This window comes from Capra hircus, chromosome 3, assembly GCF_001704415.2.
Source record: "Capra hircus breed San Clemente chromosome 3, ASM170441v1, whole genome shotgun sequence".
Classification (NCBI taxonomy): domain Eukaryota; kingdom Metazoa; phylum Chordata; class Mammalia; order Artiodactyla; family Bovidae; genus Capra; species Capra hircus.
In genome coordinates, this window is record NC_030810.1 from 108968005 (window position 1) to 108991200 (window position 23196).

At 40.3% G+C, this 23196-nt stretch overlaps 1 protein-coding gene across 1 annotated transcript; it reads right to left on the reverse strand.

Annotated features, from left to right (window-relative positions):
• Positions 5814-6767, reverse strand: LOC102185795 (olfactory receptor 6N2). The gene has a single exon (XM_005677307.2). It carries the CDS (start codon positions 6765-6767, stop codon positions 5814-5816), a length of 954 nt encoding a protein of 317 aa, XP_005677364.2.

Here is a 23196-nt window from a genome sequence, read left to right on the forward strand (position 1 = left end):
GTTGCCATTTCCTCTTACAGGGGGTCTTCCTGATCTAGGGATCAAACCTGCATCCTCTGCGTTAGCAGGTGAATTCTTTACCACCAAGCCATCCAGGAAGCTCCCAGGAATGAAAAAGCTACAGCAAATGAAGACAGTAGAGATGAATCTCATAAATATATGTAGAGTGAAAAAATCAGACACAAAAGATGTATACTGTAAGAAACAACTTCTGCAAATGCCAAAACAGGCAAAATCAGTCTACAGTGTTAGATGTCATGTTATTGATTATAGTCGTGGGAGGGAAAGGGGTATGTTTAATATAAAAGAGCATGGGGAGTGTTGGCGATATTTCCAATATTTTGTTCTGAACGCTCATTATATAAAAAGTTTCCATCAAGACTTCTCTGGTGGTTCAGGGGCTAATATTCTGGACTCCCAATGCAGAGGGCCCAGTTTTGATCCCTGCTTGGGGAATTAGATCCCAGATGTCTCAACTGGTGGCTCAGAGGTTAAAGCATCTGCCTCTAATGCAGGAGACTTGGGTTTGATCCCTGGGTCAGAAAGATCCCCTGGAGAAGGAAACGGCAACCCACTCCAGTATTCTTGCCTGGAGAATCCCATGGACAGAGAAGCCTAGTGGGCTATAGTCCATGGGGTTACAAAGAGTCGGACATGACTGAGCAACTTAACTTTCACTAACTTTGTCTCAACTAAAGATTTGGAATGCCACAACTAAAGATTCAGTGTGCCAAAAGGAAGATCCTATGTGCTGCAATTAAGACCCAGCACAGCCAGATAAATGTTTTTTCCAGTAATCATGCACAGATGTGAGAGTTGGACCATAAAGAAGGCTGAGTGCTGAAGAATTAATGCTTTCAACATGTAGTCTTAGAGATGATTCTTGAGAATCCCTTGGACTACAAGGAGATCAAACATTCAATCCTAAAGGAAATCAACCCTGACTATTCATTGGAAGGACTGATGCTGAAGTTGAAGTTCCAATACTTTGGCCACATGATGTGAAGAGCCAACTCATTGGAAAAGACCCTGATGTTGGGAAAGACAGAGGGCAAGAGGAGACAAGGTGACAGGATGAGATGGTTGGATGGTATCATTGACTCCATGAACATGAGTTTGAGCAAACTTTGGGAGATAGTGGAGGACAGAGAAGCCAGGCATCCTGCAGCTATGGGGTCACAAAGAGTTGGACATGACTTAGCAACTGAACAACAACAACACAGCCAAACAAAAAATAAAAATAAATATTTTTCTTAAGAAATAGTTCAGTCTCTATGAACTTCCATTTTGTTGCATATTTATATCTTATATAGTTCTCTGCATGTTTAAGTGTCATATTTCAGTAATGATTTTCACTGATAGTCTACCATCTAGCTTGTGTATCTTGCATTCCTTTGGCTAGTTGCAGGCTCCGCAAAACAAAAGGGTTGTGGGGTCAAGAACTGAAGCTGACATATAGTATGTAATTTACTCAGAGTGTAGTCAATTTTTTACCAAATCAAATAGAGAGTAAAACAAACTAGGAATCAGGCCCAAAGAAAGCTTAGTCTTTTCTTCTGTAATTTCTAAATCCTTTTGCTTTGTGTTTCCCACAGACATTTACATTAAATGCATTGCAACCTGGAAGATTTGTAAGAAAGAGATGAAAGATAGTACATTTCATTAATAAGTAGGAAGTCAGTGGGGTAGTGATTGGAATCAGGAAGAAATCACTAAAGATAAAAGTATGTCAGTGACAAGAGTGGGTAAGACTCGTTGTTATTGTTCAGTCTCCCAGTCATGCCCAACTCTTTTCAACCTCACAAACTGCAGAACGCCCGGCCTCCCTGTCTCTCACCATTTCCTGAAGTTTGCACAAGTTCATGTCTGTTGCATTGGTGATGCCATCCAGCCATCTCATTCTCTAACTCCCTTTTCTCCTTCTGTCTTCTGTCTTTCCCAGCATCAGGGACTTTTCCAGTGAGTTAGCTGTTCACATCAGATGACCAAAATACTGGAGCTTCAGCTTCAGCATCAGTTCTTCCAGTGAGTATTCAGGATTGATTTCCCTCAAGACTGACTGGTTTGACCTCCTTGCTTGCTCAGCCATCTTCTCCAGCATTACAGTGTGAAGGCATCAATTATTTGGCAATCTGCCTTCTTTATGGTCCAGCTCTCACAACCATACATGACCACTGGGAAGACCATAGCCTTGACTATACAGACCCTTGTCAGCAGAGTAATGTCTTTTCTTTTCAACACACTGTCTAGGTTTGTCATGGCTTTCCTGCCAAGAAGCAATCATCTTCTGGTTTCATGGCTGCAGTCACCATCCACAGTGATTATAGAGTCTAAGAAGAAGAAATCTGTTATTACTTTCACCTTTTCCCCTTCTATTTGCCATGAAGTTACAGGGATGAACAGCAAGTCTTCAGTTCAGTTCAGTTCAGTTGCTCAGTCATGTCTGACTTTTTGTAACCATATGGACTGCAGCACACCAATCCTCTCTGTCCATCACAAACTCCCAGAGTTTACTCAAACTCATGTCCATTGAGTCATTGATGCCATCCAAGCATCTCATCCTCTGTTATCCCCTTCTTCTCCTGCCTTCAATCTTTCCCAGCATCAGGGTCTTTTCTAATGAGTCAGCTCTTTGCATCAGGTGGCCAAAGTATTGGAGCTTCAGCTTCAGCATCAGTCCTTCCAATGAATCTTCATGACTGATTGCCTTTAGGAGTGACTGGTTGGATCTCCTTGCAGTCCAAGGGACCCTCAAGAGTCTTCTCCAATGCCACAATTCTAAAGCATCACTTCTTCAGCGCTGGGCTGGATGAAGCACAAGCTGGAATCAAGATTGCTGGGAGAAATAATCAATAACCTCAGATATGCAGATGATACCATCCTTATGGCAGAAAGTGAAGATGAACTAAGGAGCTTCTTGATGAAAGTGAAAGAGGAGAGTGAGTAAAGTTGGCTTAAAGCCCAACATTCAGAAAACTAAGATCATGGCATCCTGTCCCATCACTTTATGGTAAATAGATGGAGAAACAATAGAGACAGTGGCTGACTTTATTTTGGGGGGCTCCAAAATCACTGCAGATGGTGGCTGCAGCCATTAAATTAAAAGATTTTTACTTCCTGGAAGAAAAGTTCTGACCAACCTAGACAGCATATTAAAAAGCAGAGATATTACTTTGCCAAAAAAGGTCTGTCTAGTCAAGGCTACGGTTATTTTAGTAGTCTTGTATGGAAGTGAAATTTGGACTATAAAGAAAGCTGAACACCATGATCTTAGTTTTTTTTTTTAATGTTTAGTTTTAAGCCAGCTTTTTCACTGTCCTCCTTCACCCTCATCAAGAGGCTCTTTAGTTCCTTTTAGCTTTCTGCTGTTAGAGTGATATCATCCACATATCTGAGGTTGTTGATGTTTCTCCCACCTATCTTGATTCCAGCTTGTAATTTTCAGCCCAGCATTTCTCATGATGTGTTCAGTGTATAGGTTAAATAAACATGGTGACAGTGGACAGCCCTGTCATACTCCTTTCTCAATTCTGAACCAACCATTTGTTCCATACAGGGTTGTAACTGTTACTACTTGACCCACATACAGGTTTCTCAGGAGACAGGTTAGATGGCCTGCTATTCCCATCTCTTTAAGAGGTTTTCACAGTTTGTTAAAGACTCATTACACTTTCCATTTATTACATTTTTATTAAATACTCACCATATTTAGACACTTGTTCGATTTTGGATATCATTATATATCAAGTAACAAAACTGACATGATTTTAGGCCAAATATATTTTATAGTCTTACAGGAAAAAAAACGAAAATTTTATCTTATCCAACTTATCTTGTGTATATGTATATACCCAAATGTGAATATACATATAAATTTTGATACATATTTTGAAGGAAAACAAACTACTTCAAAAGGGAAATAAGTAGCATAAATAGGATGGCTTTTCAGAAGTTCTTTAAGAGATAACATCATTTGAAAGTGACATTTGAAAAGAAACTCATGCAAAGAGGAATGAGACCATTGAAGTGCTAGAGAGGTTGAGGGGGTTGAGGAGAACAGTATCAATTTCCTGAAACCATACAGATTTTAATTTGTTTGAAGAATTTAGAGTGATAATTTGACTGTATAAGAGTGAACTGATGGAGGAAAGGTGGGAGTCAATGTTGGAGAGAATGGTATGGGAGAATACTGTTGAATCTTGTAAAGTGTGACAAGGCTTTGGATTTTATGTTAACCGTAATTGTAGTATTTTATGGTTTTATTGAATGGCATACCCAATTTAACTTTAAAATATGTCAATTTGGTTTTGCTATGGAAAATATATTAGAATGGAACAAGAGTAGGATCAAGGAGAGTGGGGAGAATATTATGGAATTAATTCAGTAGAGAGATATTGGAAATTTATATCAGGAGAAACACTAAAGAGAAAAAGGAAGGGAAAACAAAACAAACAAAAAAAAAAGATTTGAGGATATATTTTGAAGAATTTACACATGATAATAATGAAGGACTAGAAGAAAATTTGAAATAAACTTTGAAATTTTCTTGCCCAAGCACAGAGAAACAAAAGCATTAAGCTTTCAGGATGGGAAAATTGAAAATTTACCTGTGAGCTTTAATAAATATTCAAAGATTGGAAAATTATAATCTTATAATTAAAGAACTCTCTTTTTAACAAGTTAAGTTTTAAAATATTTTAATACACCCAGGTAGGATTGTTAAGAGGTATTTGGATATAAAAGTCTAAAGCTCAGAAAAGAGTTCTGGCTTGGAGATATAAATTCAAGAATTGTTGATATCAGTAGAGATGGAATTTAAATTCTTAGGAATAACTCTGAGCATCTAAGAAGACAGGGCTACATGACAAGACCACTGATAAAGACCAATTAGAGAGTTAAGAAAATCAAGAGACATTGATAACATGGAATCTGAGAGACAAACTTTTCTTAAGAGGAACTGTTTACCTACATAAGGAGCTCGATAAGAGGAAAGGCAAGATGTACCTAATGGGTTTGGCAGTGTGGAGGTCAGTAATGACTGTGGCAAAATATTGGCTGAAAGGTCTGAACCAAAACCAGATTGAAATGGGTTGAAAAGTGAATAGGATGTGAAGAACAAAAGATAGATTGTGCCATTCATTATATTGAGAAATGTGACTGGAAAAGAACAGAGAAATAGACCCCTAGCTGGCTGGACATATATGACCAAGGAAATATGTGCTGTGCTGTGCTTAGTCCCTCAGTTGTCCAATTCTTTGCAACCCCATGAATTATGGCCCGCCTGGCACCTCTGTCCATGGGGATTCACCAGACAAGAATACTGGAGTAGATAGCCCGTTCCCTTCTCCAGAGGATCTTCCCAACCCAGGCATTGAACCCAGCTCTCCCACATTGCAGGAGGATTCTTTGCCGTCTAAGCCACCAGGAGAGCTCAAGAATACTGGAGTGGGTAGCCTATCCCTTCTCCAGGGGATCTTCCCAATCCAGGAATCGAATGAGGGTCTCCTGCATTGCAGGCAGATTCTCTACCAGCTGAGCTACTAGGGAAGCCTGAAGGAAATGTGTAGGCTTGTTTTTAAGAATGGAGATACTAAAGTATTCTTAAATGCAGAAAGCACTGTTCAAGTAAATAATAAAAGCATAAAGATGTAAAAAATAAAGAAAACATAAAAAGAAGTAAAGCCTTTGAGAATGTAAGAGGAGATGGGATTCATTGCATATGTGATGATAGGAAGATTATTACAGGCTAGGACAAAGATAAATAGAATTTTTTGAGAACAACATTGAAGTGGAGGAAAGACCTTGGTAGAATGTCAGTGTTGGGTGGGACTAGCTCTCTCTCCCTTCCGGAAGATGGTTCTCTTAATGGCCTTAATGAGTTCCTTGTTGCGAAGACTGTAGATAATTGGGTTGACTAGTGGTGTCAGTACAGAGTAGACTACAGCAAGTGTCCGATCAAGGGTCAATGAATAGCTCTCCTTCAGCCGTACGTACATGAAGATGATGCTCCCAAAGAAGATGAGGACCACAATAAGATGGGAAGCACATGTAGAGAAGGCCTTCTTTCTTCCTGCGATCGTTTTTATCTGCAGCACAGTCCCAATGATTCTTCCATAAGACACCATAATAAAGAGGAAGGTGATAAGGATGATGAAGGCATTGATGGCAAAGTCCACCAGGACATTAGTGGATGTGTCCTTGCAGGCCAGGCTCAGAAGAGGTGGAAAGTCACAGAAGATGTGTTGAATTTCATTGTAGCCACAAAAAGGGAGCTGGGAGACCAGGATGACTTCAGATATGGGACATAGAAAGCCACAGGTCCAACAACCAGCAGCCATCTTGGCACAGAGCATGGGGGTCATAACTGCAGGATAGTGGAGGGGCCGGCAAATGGCCAGGTATCGGTCATAAGCCATTGCTGTAAGAAGGTAGCATTCAGAGGCCCCTAGGGAGTGGAAGAAGTAGGTCTGAAGGAGGCATCCTGAAAAAGAAATGGTCTTCTTATCACTGAGAAGATTAGCTAGCATCTTGGGGATAGTGGTGGCTGTATACCACAGCTCCAAGAAGGAAAGAATACTGACAAAGTGGTACATGGGTGTGTGTAGGGCTGCATCCAGTCGTATGACTAGGAAGATGAGCATGTTGCCACAGATAGTGAACAGGTATGCCAGCAGCAGCAGGACAAAAATCCAGCCCCTGATATGTCCCACCCTGGGGAAACCCAGGAGCACAAATTCAGCCAGGCTTGAATGGTTGTGTGGCTCCATGAGAGGCTGAGGAGAGGAAGGAAAGGAGAAATTAAATTGAAGTAATTGCAAAATTCAACTCAAAAGTGTCTCTTTACTGTTTAGTCTTTTTTTTTTTTTTTAATTTAAAGGCAGAACTTTCATTACTACTACCACTGCTATTGCTATTTGCAGATGACACCACCCTTATGGCAGAAAGTAAAGAGGAGCTAAAAAGCCTCTTGATGAAAGTGAAAGAGGAGAGTGAAAAAGTTGGCTTAAAGCTCAGCATTCAGAAAACGAAGATCATGGCATCCGGTCCCATCACTTCATGGCAAATAGATGGGGAAACAGTGGAAACAGTGTCAGACTTTATTTTTTTGGGCTCCAAAATCACTGCAGATGGTGACTGCAGCCATGAAATTAAAAGACGCTTACTCCTTGGAAGAAAAGTTATGACCAACCTAGATAACATATTCAAAAGCAGAGACATTGCTTTGCCGACTAAGGTCCGTCGAGTCAAGGCTGTGGTTTTTCCTGCGGTCATGTATGGATGTGAGAGTTGGACTGTGAAGAAGGCTGAGTGCCGAAGAATTGATGCTTTTGAACTGTGGTGTTGGAGAAGACTCTTGAGAGCCCCTTGGACTGCAAGGAGATCCAACCAGTTCATTCTGAAGGAGATCAACCCTGGGATTTCAACCCTGGGAATGATGCTAAAGCTGAAACTCCAGTACTTTGGCCACCTCATGCGAAGAGTTGACTCATTGGAAAAGACTCTGATGCTGGGAGGGATTGGGGGCAGGAGGAGAAGGGGACGAAAGAGGATGAGATGGCTGGATGGCATCACCGACTCGATGGGCATGAGTTTGAGTGAACTCTGGGAGTTGGTGACTGACAGGGAGGCCTGCCGTGCTGCGATTCATGGGGTCACAAAGAGTCGGACACGACTGAGCAACTGAACTGAACTGAACTTGACTGAACTGAAAAGTAATAATAGCTAACTCTCATTAGCACTCACTGTGCACTGAGCATTTTACAAGTGCTTTGCATTCAATATTTTACTTAATTTTCACACATCCAATCAGATAAGTACCATTGCTATACATGTTTTACCAATGGTAACATTTAAGAGAAAATAGTGAGATTATGAAGATTTTCTATTTCATATAGATACCATGGTACAGAAACAGAATTTCACCTTATGCATGCTACCTCCATGCTATTTACCTCTATGCTATGTGACCTTCCCCAAGCATTCTGTTTCACTATAACCTGGTTCATAGTTTTCCTTCAGTCAGGTCTCCAAAGGTTTGAGACAGGAGGTAGATGCACTCTCCCCATCCCCACCCCCACAGGGTAAAGCAACTAGAGATTCATTCCCTGTGGACTGAAACTCCAAGATGAGACCAGCAGAACAATTAAGAGAGGAGGCTGGCCCCTGCCCAGGCCACATATTTCTCCTCAAAGTCAGGAGACCTCCCGAACCACACATGAAATCCGCCTTGGCTAAGAGATGTGTGTGCACACATGGGACAATCCTGAAATATACTAAATATGAACAGTGAACCAGAAAAATCAAAATGATTGGCCAAAGAAAACCTGGAAAATAAAACTAATTCAAACTGCCACAAGAGTGTGACTCAGGGACTCTCTGAGTCTGCCCTTTTGTCTGTCTACACATATTATACTATTTTCCTCCTAGTAAATACTTTACGTGTTTCACTACTTTCCATCTTTGTGGGAATTCTTTTCTGCAGAGCTGAAGGGCCTTTGTCACTGATCACTTGTCTAATGGCTAGGATTTGGTGTTTTCACTGCCATGACCCAGCCTCAACCTCTGGCCAGGAACCTAAGCCCTGCTTCAAGCTGTTGCAGGCCAAGGCCACTCGAGTTCAGGGTGAATTTTGTCGATGAGATTAATGCAGTAACAAGCCTTTTCTAATTGTTCAGCTCACCGCTCTAAAACTTTATTGGATTCAGATGTATCCGGCATAAGGAATACAGAGTGAAACAAGCTATAATCCCTGTGTCCAGAAATCTTGCATCCTCCTGGGGAAGAGGACAAAGCAGTCATCTTGATACAGCCTGTGAAGTACAGAACACGACAGAGCGCTAAGGCAGGAAGACTGTGAAAGGCTTCTCAGAGGAGGAAGCCTTTGAATAGAATTTTCCAGGAATAGTAGGGGTTACCTGGGAGAGGAAAAAAACATTTCAGACAAAAAGCACACATGCAGATGATGAACAGGAAGCAGCCTGATTTAGGGAAACACATGCTTGTCAGTATGACAGGGCAACTGGGAAAGCTCACCCAATGATTTAGGATCTTACTCCAAAAGGTCGGGGAAGCCATTGAAGAATATTAGGTCAGTAAATGACCTGATCATATGCAGATTTTGAAAACGTCACTGATATTTGACTACTTTAACCAAGCTCAGAGATGAAGGTGTGAATTTGCCTGTGGGTATCACTGATGGAAAGATGAGTGGAGTGTTAACACATCTGGTAAGAGAATGAAGGCTAAAAAATAAACATGATAAAGTGGCAGTTAGTATAAATCCTACATTTTCAGAAAAACAGAAATAAGTGAGAAATATACCTGGCTTAATGATATTTCATAGGAACAAATATCAGACATTCTTATTCTCAAGACCAAAGTGAAGCAGATTCAAAAAGAAAAAGAAAGGAAAAGAAAAGAAACCATCATAACTAAAAACAAACAAACAAACAAAAAACCCCACAAGTAATGTGACTTTAAATGCATAAAAATGATAACCAATATCAGTCACATCACATTTACAGAGGGCTGTCCAATGGCACCTCACTCCAGTACTCTTGCCTAGAAAATCCGATGGATGGAGGAGCCTGGAAGGCTGCAGTCCATGAGGTTGCTAAGAGTCGGACAGGACTGAGCAACTTCACTTTCACTTTCCACTTTCATGCGTTGGAGAAGGAAATGGCAACCCACTCCAGCGTTCTTGCCTGGAGAATCTCAAGAACAGGGGAGCCTGGTAGGCGGTCTATGGGGTCGCACAGGGTCGGACACGACTGAAACGGCTTAGCAGTAGCAGCAGCAGTCCATATTATAGCCCCCAAACTGACAAACTGCAGTCTCTTCCTATTTTTGTAGTCCTAATATTTGTCATAACTTATTAAAGGTATTCAGTAAAAGCTAATTGCTTAATCAAACAAATAAATGTGGAAATTATTTAAAAATTAGTAGATTCCCCTCCCAATAGTTTCCCTTCAACTCATACCTCATACTTAAATTTAAACATTGTTCCCGAACCCAAAATACCCTGCAGAGGAAATCAAATTCTGGGCTTGATATTTGTAAATCCTAAAATGACTCAAAGTAATTAGTGTTTAAGACATCCTCTTGAATCTATTCTAATTCTAAAGGTATTATATATTAACCTCTCTAATTGCAAGAGACAAACATGCTAAAACAGAAATCTTTGCTTGATCACAACCTGGCACCTTTGCTCCTCTGCACCATTTGCTTCTGGTTTACCTCTCAGCCCATTTTTTCCATCTGGTAACTTGCTTCTCATCCTTTACAATGAGGTCAAATGTCAACTCGTTAGTGACACCTTTTCTGAATCCCCCAGAAAATGTGTATTCCTTCTTCAAAGTTCTCATAATGTTTGCAGAGTCCACTTAACATATTACATTAACTTTACAATGTCTGTATTCCTCATAAATTGTAAGATCTTTGAGAGCAAATGTGATACCTTATTAACTATTGTATATCCCCCACCAGTGCCTAGAACAATGAGAAGTTGTCAGCTCATTGTTTCTTGATCATACTTGAATTTTTTGTAGATAAATTTGTTTTTCTATTGCATTTGAACACATCCTTCTTATTCTTTTGGTGTCTTGAGTTTAATATCCCTACTAAACTTAGCAGCTCAAGTTTTGTCTTGCCTTCTTTCCCCTAATTCTGTCGAAAACCATTACCCTGACTCACCCAGAAAAATTAAATCCAAGAAATGTTTTGATCATTTTTTGTGTATAGGTAAGGATTATTGAGGGGCTTTTCTGGTGGCTCAGGTGGCAAAGAACCTGCTTGCCAGTGCAGAAGATTCAAGAGACACAGATTCAGTCACCTGGAGACTCCCATGGATTCTCTAGGGAAGAACTGTAGGAGGGCTTGGAGTTTGAGTTTTACCTGCTAGAAGACAGACGTGGTTTCTATCCAAGTGCCCTCCTAGGAACCTAGCCTAAGCCTGATTCTCATCTGTATCTGGGGCTGTATCCCCCTTGCCTGTGTCCCTCGTGGCCTGAGACAGTCTATGGGGTTGCTACGTGGCAGACATGACTGAGTGAGCACTTTATTGGTGGTATTGATGAGTGACGGTTATTGATGATATTTTATCTTTCTACAAATTAGCTTTGTTTCAACAAAGCTAACTGTATGTGTAGGTTGAGTAAGTTCTTACAAACATTGAATAATTTCAGTAGGACTCTGAAGACCTCTAGATCTTAACACTGGTTCATCATCAAGTGTCTTTAACGTCCCCAGTGAGAGAGCTATGTACAGCCCTCTCCACATGAAACGTTTTCAAATACAGCTAGCTGCTCCTGAGATGATACAATATCTCATTAGACCTTCTTAGTTACAGTTCCTATGTCATGAATGATTTTCTCAGAAACCTCTACTCTCTGCCATCTTTGCCAGAATGTAGCCAGTCTACAGCAGTATACAGGGAAACTTCTTATCTCTTGAAATAGCCATTAGCCAATCTCTTGGCTGTAGAGTGAAATTAAGTATCAAAGAGGACAGTGGATAAGGTAACCTGTAAAGTTTCCTCTAAATTAGAAACTCTGATTCTCAGAATTGGACATCTCAAGTCCCCACCATTTAAGTCATCTTTCTGCCAACCTAACTCTCTAACTTCAAAATATTGTTTTCAAATCCTTTATTAGAGGTCCCCCCTTTCAGATCCTCAGATCACCTACCAGCCACTGAACATCATTTGGTATCTGCCTTTGTCTCGCTTTGCTCAGGTATATGCGGGAGATAGAGACTGTACCTAGAAGCCTTTTCTCCTCTTTAAGAAATTCCATCCCCGTGGGGCAGAGTCCCCAGAGCTAACCTTGACTTTCTCAGGCCACGAGGGACACAGGCAAGGGGGACACATTCAGCCTCAGAAGCAGATGAAAATCAGGCTTAGGCGAGGTTCCCGGGAAAGCATTTAGATAGAGGCCACGTCTATCTTTTACCAGGTGGACTCAGAGAAGCCTTTCCCCAAATGCTTGTCATCTTTTCACCAGTTCTTCAACTCCTATTCCTCTCCCCATTGCTAGTGACTTCTCAACAGACTCTTGACCTCTGGCTCTGCAGAAATGACCCCCAACCTTACAATTCTTCCCATAAACATACATTCATATTTCCTTGTCTTGCCTCACAAGTCCAAAAAGACTTTGTATATCCTCTCATCTTTTCAAATAATGAGTTTTCCTAATTATTTTCCCAATCCAGCCTAACATTGTTCATTCTTTGAGAAAACTTTCTGATAGGAGTGGTTGTTCCGGAAATTAAAAAAATAAAATAAAAAGCTTAGAGCCTCAGAAACCTAAATTTCATTCTGGCTCTCATAAAATACCCATTTAATGATCATTTGCTAAGTATGTTGTTCTAAGTAGAATGTATGTATCAACTGATATGATAGTTGCAATTTCTCTATGAGGTTGCTGCTGCTGCTGCTAAGTCGCTTCAGTCGTGTCAACTCTGTGCAACCCCATAGACGGCAGCCCATCAGGCACCCCTGTCCTTGGGATTCTCCAGGCAAGAACACTGGAGTGGATTGCCATTTCCTTCTCTAATGCATGAAAGTGAAAAGTGAAAGTGAAGTCGCTCAGTTGTGTCTGACTCTTAGCGACCCCATGGACTGCAGCCCACCAGGCTCCTCCATCCACGGGATTCTCCAGGCAAGAGTACTGGAGTGGGGTGCCATTGCCTTCTCTGCTATAAGGTTGGTACAACTGTTATTCTCATGTTAAACTCTCTGAAGCACAGAGAGTTTAAAAATATATCCAAGATCACACAGCTAGTACAAATCCTTGTCAGGATTATGAAGCAAAGTGTTCTGACCCCAGAACCTGTGCTCATCACTTCTAAGCTCACTGCCTTCAGTGGTTGATGGAATAACCAAGGGCACATAGCCACCTGGCCACCACTCATTATCTATGTGCCCTGAAGCAGTCATTCATCTCTGTGAATCTATATTGTCTCATGTATAAATCTATGTTGTGAGGGTTATGTGAAAATTAATAGGAAAAGTAACTATATTGGTTCTAAAATGTGTCCGCACATATTTCTGTTTCACTTAGTAGATGTAGAGTAGATATTTTTTCATTAAATTCCTCCAAATAACTGTGAAGGCATCTAAATTACTTAACCACTCATAACCTATATTCTTCACCTTTAAAGTGTGTATATTTAGGTTGCTTTTAGAATTAGAGCACACAGCAATGCCTTCCACACAGTGGATAGGAACACACCTTAGAGTTTAACAAAATTTGACTTATTGCAATGAGAGAGAGTGCACATCATATGGACTGTGGAGCATTTCAGTAAAGGGTTGTTAGAAAAGAATTTATTTTAGTGGTATGGTTTCATGTTAGGTGATTCAAGGGAAGGTCCAAAGAAGCAGGAATTGATCTGAATTGGATCCTGTCAGTTACTGGAGATAATTCTGTGACTGAGTGTCTTAATAAATTTAATTAGAAGGTTAACTAAACTTGCAGCTGATAAGCAATAGTCAGTGCTAGTGACTCAACAGTCTCACCTCCTGAAAAGAGCAACAAGGCCACCAAGATTTCACGCAAAAATAGAAATCACCTAAATCTATTATGTTTTTTAATCGCACTTCCCTCTACTTGGGACAGTCCTAGAAAAGAATTCTGTTACTGTATCCCTCTACCCTGACCCCTTTCACCAATGTAATACCTCATTCTTACAGTAACATCTCTTCCTCAAAGAAGTCTGATCTGATCACACTGTATAAATACCCTATCTATATATATGCCCTATCTTTCAATGCTTTTTCTGTCCATTGCATCCTAGCCATTCCTTTCACAGAACAAATTTTAATTACTTATTTATATGTTTATTTCTTTATCAATATATGATAAAGCTGGTGAAGAGAAAGGCCAACTGTGCTTAATACATCATTCAGTGCCAAGTATTTTTTCTTGCACAAAGTAGATATTCAAGAACTATATACTGAATGAATAAATAAGAAAAGGCTTTTCTGATACCCTCTATCACACACATAAACATACACAATATTTATAACCAAGATAGGCCAGATTCTCCTATTAGATGCTTGCAGAGAACTATGAATTTCTACATTCCTCCCATTTCTAATAATTTATTATCTATTTCCAAATTGAATATAAGATTCATGAAGGTAGAGATGTTTTTTGCTCTGTATTTGTCCATTCAATGCTATATTTGGGGTTTTGAGGAGCCATGCCATTCAGCTTGTGAAATCCCAGTTCTCTGACAAGGGATTGAATGCAGGCCAGGCAGTGAAAGCCAGGAATCCTAATCACTAGGTCACCAGGAAACTCTCATTCAATGCTATATTTTTTATTGCCTAATATAGTGTCTGGATTAGAAAAAATATTTAGTATAATTTTAAAATGGGATATAAAAATTTTCCTGCCAATATTTGTTTGGGAAGTTTTATTATGGTTATGGTACTTTTTGTTTGTTTGTTTTGAAAACCAAGCACAAGGCCCTTTCTTAACTACATTAAAGTTTATCTTATGAAATTCAATCAATTTTCCAAGAGCTTTCAGATACTTTTAGATTCTGATTCTGCCAGTTGCCCTTTTATGTATTCCTCCCAACTTTACCCACAAATCTGACAAGTATATAATTTAGATTCTCTGATGGCTCAGAGGGTAAAGAATCTACCTGCAATGCAGGAGACACAGGAGACATGGGTTTGATCCCTTGGTCAGAAAGATCACCTGGAGGAGGAGATGGAAACCCATTCCAGTATTCTTGCCTGGAGAATTTCATGGACAGAGGAGCCTGGCGGGCTATAGTCCATGGGATCAGAAAGTCAAACGCAATTAAGCACACCAGGTTATTAGTGAAACTTTTGAGTGCCACTGCTGATTGAGTAGAGACTGCTGTGACAGACCCCAGATCCTTTTTATGAAAGTCATTTTGAAATAAACATTTCTTAGGAAAAGAAGAAAGAGATAAGAGTGAAAAAGCTGGCTTGAAACTCAGAATTCAAAAAAATAAGATCACGGCATCCTGTCCCATCACTTCATGGCAAATAGATGGGGAAACAATTTAAACAGTGACAGACTTTATTTTCTTGTGCTCCAAAATCACTGCAGATGGTGATTGCAGCCATGAAATTAAAAGACACTTGCTCCTTGGAAGAAAAGTTATGACAAACCTAGACAACATATTAAAAAGCAAAGACATTACTTTGCCAGCAAAGGTCTGTCTAGTCGAAGCTATGGTTTTTCCAATAGTCACGCATGGATGTGAGAGCTAGACCATAAAGAAGGTTGAGCACCAAAGAATTAATGCTTTTGAATTGTGGTATTGGAGAAGACTCTTGAGAGTCCCTTGGACTGCAAGGAGATCAAACCAGTTAATCCTAAAGGAAATCATCCCTGAATATTCATTGGAAAGGCTGATACTGAATCTGAAGCTCCAATACTTTGGCCACCTGATGAGAAGAACTGACTCACTGGAAAAGACCCTGATGCTGGGAAAGATTGAAGGCAGGAGGAGAAGGAGATGACAGAGGATGTGTTGAGGTCCTTAATGGACCAGAACCTGGTGCTCCAGAGTCTACTGATAAGAAAGAAAAGGAGAGAGAAAGAGGCTGATATTCCTTGGTTTACACAGAAAGCCAATAAAGCCCCTGCATGGGGCTTTGCTCTGTTCATGAAGGCCTCAGGTGTCCTCTCGAGGGGGTGAAGGCTCAGAGCACCTTCTCGAGAGGGTCTTAGAAGCCCGGGCAGGAAATTGAACCCAGAGGGCCTCTGTGCTCCAGGGGATCAGCCTGAAAGAAAGAGAGAGAGAGAGAGAGAGAGAAAGCAAGACATGGGGACCAAAGCTCTGATGGAGCACAGGTGTTTTATTCAACACAATGTGTCTTACAAGGCAGCTATTTTCAGCAGAGATAAAATAAAAACTTACGAGTTATCAAGGAAACATGAGGTCATCCATATGAAAGAGAGAGGGTTGTAAATAATCACTTTTACCATCTGGTTCATACAAAGGAAGAGGGTCATAAATAGTTGCTTATCACTGCATGGAAATGCATGCATACTTCAGCCCCTGGGAGTAGCTTGTTGCTTCACTTAATTCCTGAATATTCAGGAATTAATAAGGGACAGAGGATTCCTGACAGATCCAAAACAGCACACAGGAAGCCTCCTGTTAAATGCTTCCTGACAGATGAGATGGCTGAATGGCATCAGCGACTCAGTGGACGTGAGTTTGAGAAAGCTCCAGGAGATGCTGAAGGACAGGGACCCTGGTGTGCTGCACCCCATGGGGTAACAAAGAGTGAGTGACTGAGCAACAGCAGCAACAAGGAAAAGTTTATTTTTCCAGCAATAAGTGTTGTAGCCACGTGTTCCAGGAAACAAGCTCACTCAGAAGGACAGTGCAGATAGTGTAATGCAGTTTATTACACCAGCAGGCCCACAGCAGAGTCTCCTCTCAGCCAAGGATCCCGACCAGTGTTTGTGAAAATCTTTTATACCCCATGTGTACGTGACTGAACCCACCACTCCAAATTCCTTGAGACCTACATAAACCAAGGAAAATACAATCTCAATAACCCCATCATTCACATGCTATGTGCTCATGTGCTCAAACAGTCAAACAGTTAGCCAATAATCAATAAACCTGAGGTTACACTCCAATAGATACAGAAAATTTTATGCCCTGTCTGGAGGAAGGGATGATTAGTGTAAGTTTTCTCTTAGGTGATGACTAACCTAGATATGATCTTCAAGGTTCCCCTGTCTGGAGGTGGTCTTATCCTTCTGTTGCTGTTTTCATAGGCACTAAACACAGAGTTCAGAGTCCATTGGAAAGGTGGCCAAGCATGATCAGCATGAACAGGCCTCAGATGGAGTGCAGGCCCTATGAATTCCTTCTTCATAAGCTGTCCTAACAAAACTCTCATCTAAAGCACATTTTTCCTTTTCTCCCCAGATATATTCAGGCCATATTCACATGACTGGAATCACGCAGGCAGGGAGAAATAGAAGATAAGAAGCCCAGGTAGTAACTGAGTAGGGCCAAAAGAAAGTATTGTGTAAAACCTCAAAAAATGGTATCACAGAATCTGAATCAGCAGTGAGATGTCTAACCAACTTGAAAATGGTAAGTGACCACTTATTAATTTGTCCTGAGAATATAATTTGCCCTAAGATAATAATTTACTCAACTCTATGTTTACCAGTCTATACATTATTAGATAATATATAAATACTGGAGCTTCCCAGGTAGTGCTAGTGGTAAAGAATACACCTGCCAATGCAGGAAACGCAAGACACATGGATCGGGAAGATATCTTGCAGACGGAAATGGCAATCCACTCCAGTACTCTTGCCAGGAGAATCCCATGGACAGAGGAACCTGCCAGACTACAGTCCATGGGGTCACAAAGAGTCAGACCCAAGTCAGACAAGAGTCGTGTCTGACTCTTTGTGACTGTTGGCATGGATGGGCAAACTTCTTATTAGAACCAGAGAGGAAGTATTTTATGTTTTTCAAATCCTATGTCTCTGTCACAACCCTTCAGCCCTGTGGCTGCAGCACAAAAGCAGCCATTGACAATATATAAATTAATGGATGCGGCTGTGTTCCACAAAGTTTGTTTTCAAAAACAGTTGATGTATCCGATTTGGTCCATGGACCATAGTTGTATCCAAGGCTATAACTTAGGAATCTTTTTAAATACACACACACACACACACACACAAAAAAAAAAAAAAAAACATATGCACTATTTTGAATGACTTTTCTCTGACTTTAGTGTTTTGAGTCTATTTTCATCTGTCATTATGCCTAAAAAACTTACCCAGAAAGTATTGATTCAGCAAAACTGTCTGAAGTGAATGTAGAGCCAATAGATATTCTTCTACAAATATTTTCTTACTTACACTTAGATGAAACTGACAAATGTAGAATTTTAGAGAGCCATACCTTGTACCTCAGAACTGGAAGGCAGTGCCCTTTATATAATTTATTGATGGCAGAGATAACACCAGCAAACCCTGGTGGGAGCAGCAATCACAGTGGAATGTCATCTAAGTCCCTTTGAGGAAGAAAGAACTGGCATGTCAAGGTGATGAGGGTTTCCACCAGGCATCAAGTGAGTCAGAAGGAAATAAACCATTAGGAGGAAAGGAAGGAAATAAGCTATAAAGAAGGAAATAAGCTATAATTGAAAGGAATCTACAAAATCATCACTTGGACTTCAATGTTTGTTTAGAAACTTCTAAATATCTTGATTATTGTTAATAGGAGAAGCATAAGAATATGGTTATATAATTCCCCCAGAAACTAGACAATTGTGCATATTAATCAAAATGAGGCAAAGTTGCTCAATAAGATTGATGTTGACTCTGCTTGGGAGTCTACTCTGCTTGGCAGAAACCACATCTGTTTTGATTCTATGAATTTGGGAAAAGAAATTAGACTATATTGCTGTTAATTTCCATTATGAGCATAAAACATAAGCCTTCATTTTTTTTTTGCCATGATGGCTCAGCTGGTAAAGTATCTGCCTGCAATGTGGGAGATCTGAGTTTGATCCCTGAGTTGGTAAGATCCCCTGGAGAAGGAAAAGGTTACCCACTCCAGTATTCTGGCCTAGAGAATTCAATGGACTGTAGTCCATGGGGTTGCAAAGAGTCAGACACAACTAAGTGCCTTTCACTTCATAAAATAGTATTTGGTAGATTTTAGAATGACATAAAGCTTGTCCAATATGAAAGATTAATAGTGGTTATAATTTGTTTTTGTAGTTAGTCATTTCAGATACATTTGAATTCCCTCCACACAAAATGAGTCTAACTTTTGTTTCTTCAAGAGGAACCATTATAAAAATTCAGAACAGCTTTCAATTTCTAAAGCAATAATCACATTAACTTTCTTACTTCTGTTTCAGCTTGTAGGAATCCAAAACATCTAATGCTTTTGGCAATTTTTAAGCTGAGCATTATGTGGAACATTTTATAAACTGACAGGTATCCTTATAACCTCCTGTTCTGGGTTTCAATCTCTGAATATTTTTCACCTTCTCATATGGATAATACATTCCCACATGGCCCTTTATAGTTCTGGTTCTAAAAGGCCATTAGATAAAAGCATCAGGTTCAAAAGAATTCTTTAATATAAATCAAAACTTAAATTATATATTTTTTTCTAATATTGTCACCTTCATAGGCCTCTGAGTATAACTAAATTATCTTGTAAATCTGACTCCCTGGATGCCTGGTGGAAATCCCCATCACACTGATATGCCACTTCTTCTATTTATTCTTCTTGAATGGCATGATCATGTTGTCCTTGGGAAAGATTATCAAATTCCATGGACACCACTTTTGGAATTTTGTTTGAGATTTTGTTTTATTAATAGGTCAATTCAGAGCAAGAAATATTTTTCTAATATTGATATCCCATCTATGAATGTGTTCTATATTATCATTTATATAAAAATTCTATATAATCAGTTTAAATGCAAGTTTATAGGGATTTTCAAAGAAGTCTTGAATATCTCTTAAGTATTTTATATGTATTTTATTTTTATTTAATTATATTTATGATTGTCCATATTATACAATAATACAGTGTTGCTTTTTTTTCATTGAGAGGTATCTAGCAAGTTCGCCAAACATATTAATGCTAACAATTTATCCATGGTTATCCATAAATGCCTTTTCATACTGTTCATGGGTTTCGCAAGGCAAGAATACTGAAGTGGTTTGCCATTCCCTTCTCCAGTGGACCACATTCTGTCAGACCTCTCCACCATGACCCGCCAGTCTTGGGTGGCCCCACACGGCATGGCTTAGTTTCATTGAGTTAGACAAGGCTGTGGTCTGTGTGATCAGATTTGCTAGTTTTATGTGATTATGGTTTCAGTGTGTCTGCCCTCTGATGCCCTCTCACAACACCTACCGTCTTACTTGGGTTTCTCTCACCTTGGACATGGGGTATCCCTTCATGGCTGCTCCAGCAAAGTGCAGCCACTGCTTCTTACCTTGGAAGAGGGGTATCTCCTAATGACCACCTCTCCTGACCTTGAACGTGGAGTAGCTCCTCTCGGGCCCTCCTGTGCCCATGCAGCCACCACTCCTTGAACGTGGGGTTGCTCCTCTTGGCGGCCACCCCTGACCTCGGACGTCGGGTAGCTACTCTTGGCTGCCACCCCTGACCTTGGGTGAGGGTAGCTCCTCTGTGCCATGCTTCTGTGCAGTCCATCACAGCCGGCACACTTCTTTATCACTAGTACCACCAGGGAAGCCTGATGATTAAGTATGTGCTGAGATGGTACCTATATCTATAAATGTGTAAGTGCTCAATTGGTGTCCTACTCTTTGTAATCCCATGGACTGTAGCCAGACTCCTCTGTCCATGGGGATTCTCCAGGCAAGAATACTGGACGGGGTTGCCATGCCCTCCTTCAGGGGATCTTCCAAAACCAGGTATCAAATCCAGGTTGCACATATTGCAGGAGGATTCTTTACTAGCTGAGCTACCAGGGAAGCCCATGGTTGCCTATGCTTCAGTGTAAATATCATCTAAAAATAATCCAAGTTTTATCCAGTGCTTGTACTTTTAATTTCTTTTTCTTTTTGCTTATTTGCTATAGTAGCCAGGACTACCTATAAAAGGTAGATTAGAAGTTACATGCAGAGCACATCATGAGAAATGCTGGGCTGGAGGAAGCACAAGCTGGAATCAAGATTGCCAGGAGAAATATCAATAACCTCAGATATGCAGATGACACCACCCTTATGGCAGAGAGCAAAGAGGAACTAAAAAGCCTCTTGATGAACGGGAAAGAGGAGAGTGAAAAAGTTGGCTTAAAGCTCAACATTCAGAAAACTAAGATCATGGCATCCGGTCCCATCACTTCATGGCAAATAGATGGGGAAACAGTGGCTGACTTTATTTTGGGGGGCTCCAAAATCACTGCAGATGGTGATTGCAGTCATGAAATTAAAAGACGCTTACTCCTTGTAAGGAAAGTTATGACCAACCTAGACAGTATATTAAAAAGCAGAGAGGTTACTTTGTCAACAAAGGTCTGTCTAGTCAAGGCTATGATTTTTCCAGTAGTCATGTATGGATATGTGAGTTGGACTATAAAGGAAGCTGAGCGCTGAAGAATCGATGCTTTTGAACTATGTATGGTGTTGGAGAAGATTCTTGAGAGTCCCTTGGACTGCCAGGAGATCCAAGAAGTCCATCCTAAAGGAGATCAGTCCTGGGTGTTCATTGGTAAGACTGATATTGAAGTTGAAACTCCAATACTTTGGCCACCTCTTTGGCAAAGAGCTGACTCATTTGAAAAGACCCTGATGCTGGGAAAGATTGATGGCAGGAGAAGGGGATGACAGAGGATGAAATGGTTGGATGGCATCACCGACTCAATGGACATGGGTTTGATGGAGAGGGAGGCCTGACGTGCTGCGGTTCATGGGGTCACAAAGAGTCAGACGCAACTGAGCAACTGAACTGAACTGAACTGAACGGAGAAGTTGTATTACTCATTAATTTTGTTTTGTCCTTGATCTTAAAAGAAATGTTTTCATACATCACTATTAGTTCTGCTGTATGGTTTTTAAAAGTGCCCTTTATAATAATAAGGAAGCTATTTTCATTTGTAATTTTATTATTGTTTCTGAAACCACTAGATCATTCAGGTATGACCTAAATCAAATCCCTTATGATTATACAGTGGAAGTGAGAAATAAATTGAAGGGTCTAGATCTGATAGATAGAGTGCCTGATGAACTATGGACGGAGGTTCGTAACATTGTACAAGAGACAGGGGTCAAGATCACCCCCATGGAAAAGAAATGCAAAAAAAGCAAAATGGCTGTCTGGGGAGGCCTTTCAAATAGCTGTGAAAAGAAGAGAAGTAAAAAGCCAAGGAGAAAAGGCAAGATATAAGCATCTGAATGCAGAGTTCCAAAGAATAGCAAGAAGAGATAAGAAAACCTTCCTTAGCAATCAATGCAAAGAAATAGAGGAAAACAACAGAATGGGAAAGACTAGAGATCTCTTCAAGAAAATTAGAGATACCAAGGGAACATTTCATGAAAAAACGGGCTCGATAAAGGACAGAAATGGTATGGACCTAAGAGAAGCAGAAGATATTAAGAACAGGTGGGAAGAATACACGGAAGAACTGCACAAAAAAGATCTTCACTACCCGGATAATCATGATGGTGTGATCACTCACCTAGAGCCAGACATCCTGGAATGTGAAGTCAAGTGGGCCTTAGAAAGCATCACTACGAACAAAGCTAGTGGAGGCAACAGAATTCCAGTTGAGCTATTTCAAATTCTGAAAGATGATGCTGTGAAAGTGCTGCACTCAATATGCCAGCAAATTTGGAAAACTCCGCAGTGGCCACAGGACTGGAAAAGGTCAATTTTCATTCCAATCCCAAAGAAAGGCAATGCCAAAGAATGCTCAAACTACCACATAATTGCACTCATCTCACATGCTAGTAAAGTAATGCTCAAAATTCTCCAAGCCAGGCTTCAGCAATACATGAACCGTGAGCTTCCAGATGTTCAAGCTGGTTTTAGAAAAGGCAGAGGAACCAGAGATCAAATTACCAACATCCACTGGATCATGGAAAAAGCAAGAGAGTTCCAGAAAAATATCTATTTCTGCTTTATTGACTATGCCAAAGCCTTTGAATGTGTGGATCATAATAAACTGTGGAAAATTCTGAGAGAGATGGTAATACCAGACCACCTGACCTGCCTCCTGAGAAACCTATAAGTAGGTCAGGAAACAACAGTTAGAATTGGACATGGAACAACAGACTGGTTCCAAATAGGAAAAGGAGTACTTCAAGGCTGTATATTGTCACCCTGTTTATTTAATTTATATGCAGAGTACATCATGAGAAACGCTGGACTGGAAGAAACTCAAGCTGGAATCAAGATTGCCAGGAAAAATATCCATAACCTCAGATATGCAGATGATGCCACCCTTATGGCAGAAAATAAAGAGGAACTAAAAAGCCTCTTGATGAAAGTGAAAATGGAAAGTGAAAAAGTTGGCTTAAAGCTGAACATTCAGAAAATGAAGATCATGGCATCTAGTCCCATTACTTCATGGAAAATAGATGAGGGAACAGTGGAAACAGTGTCAGACTTTATTTTGGGGGCTCCAAAATCACTGCAAATGGTGACTGCAGCCATGAAATTAAAAGGCGC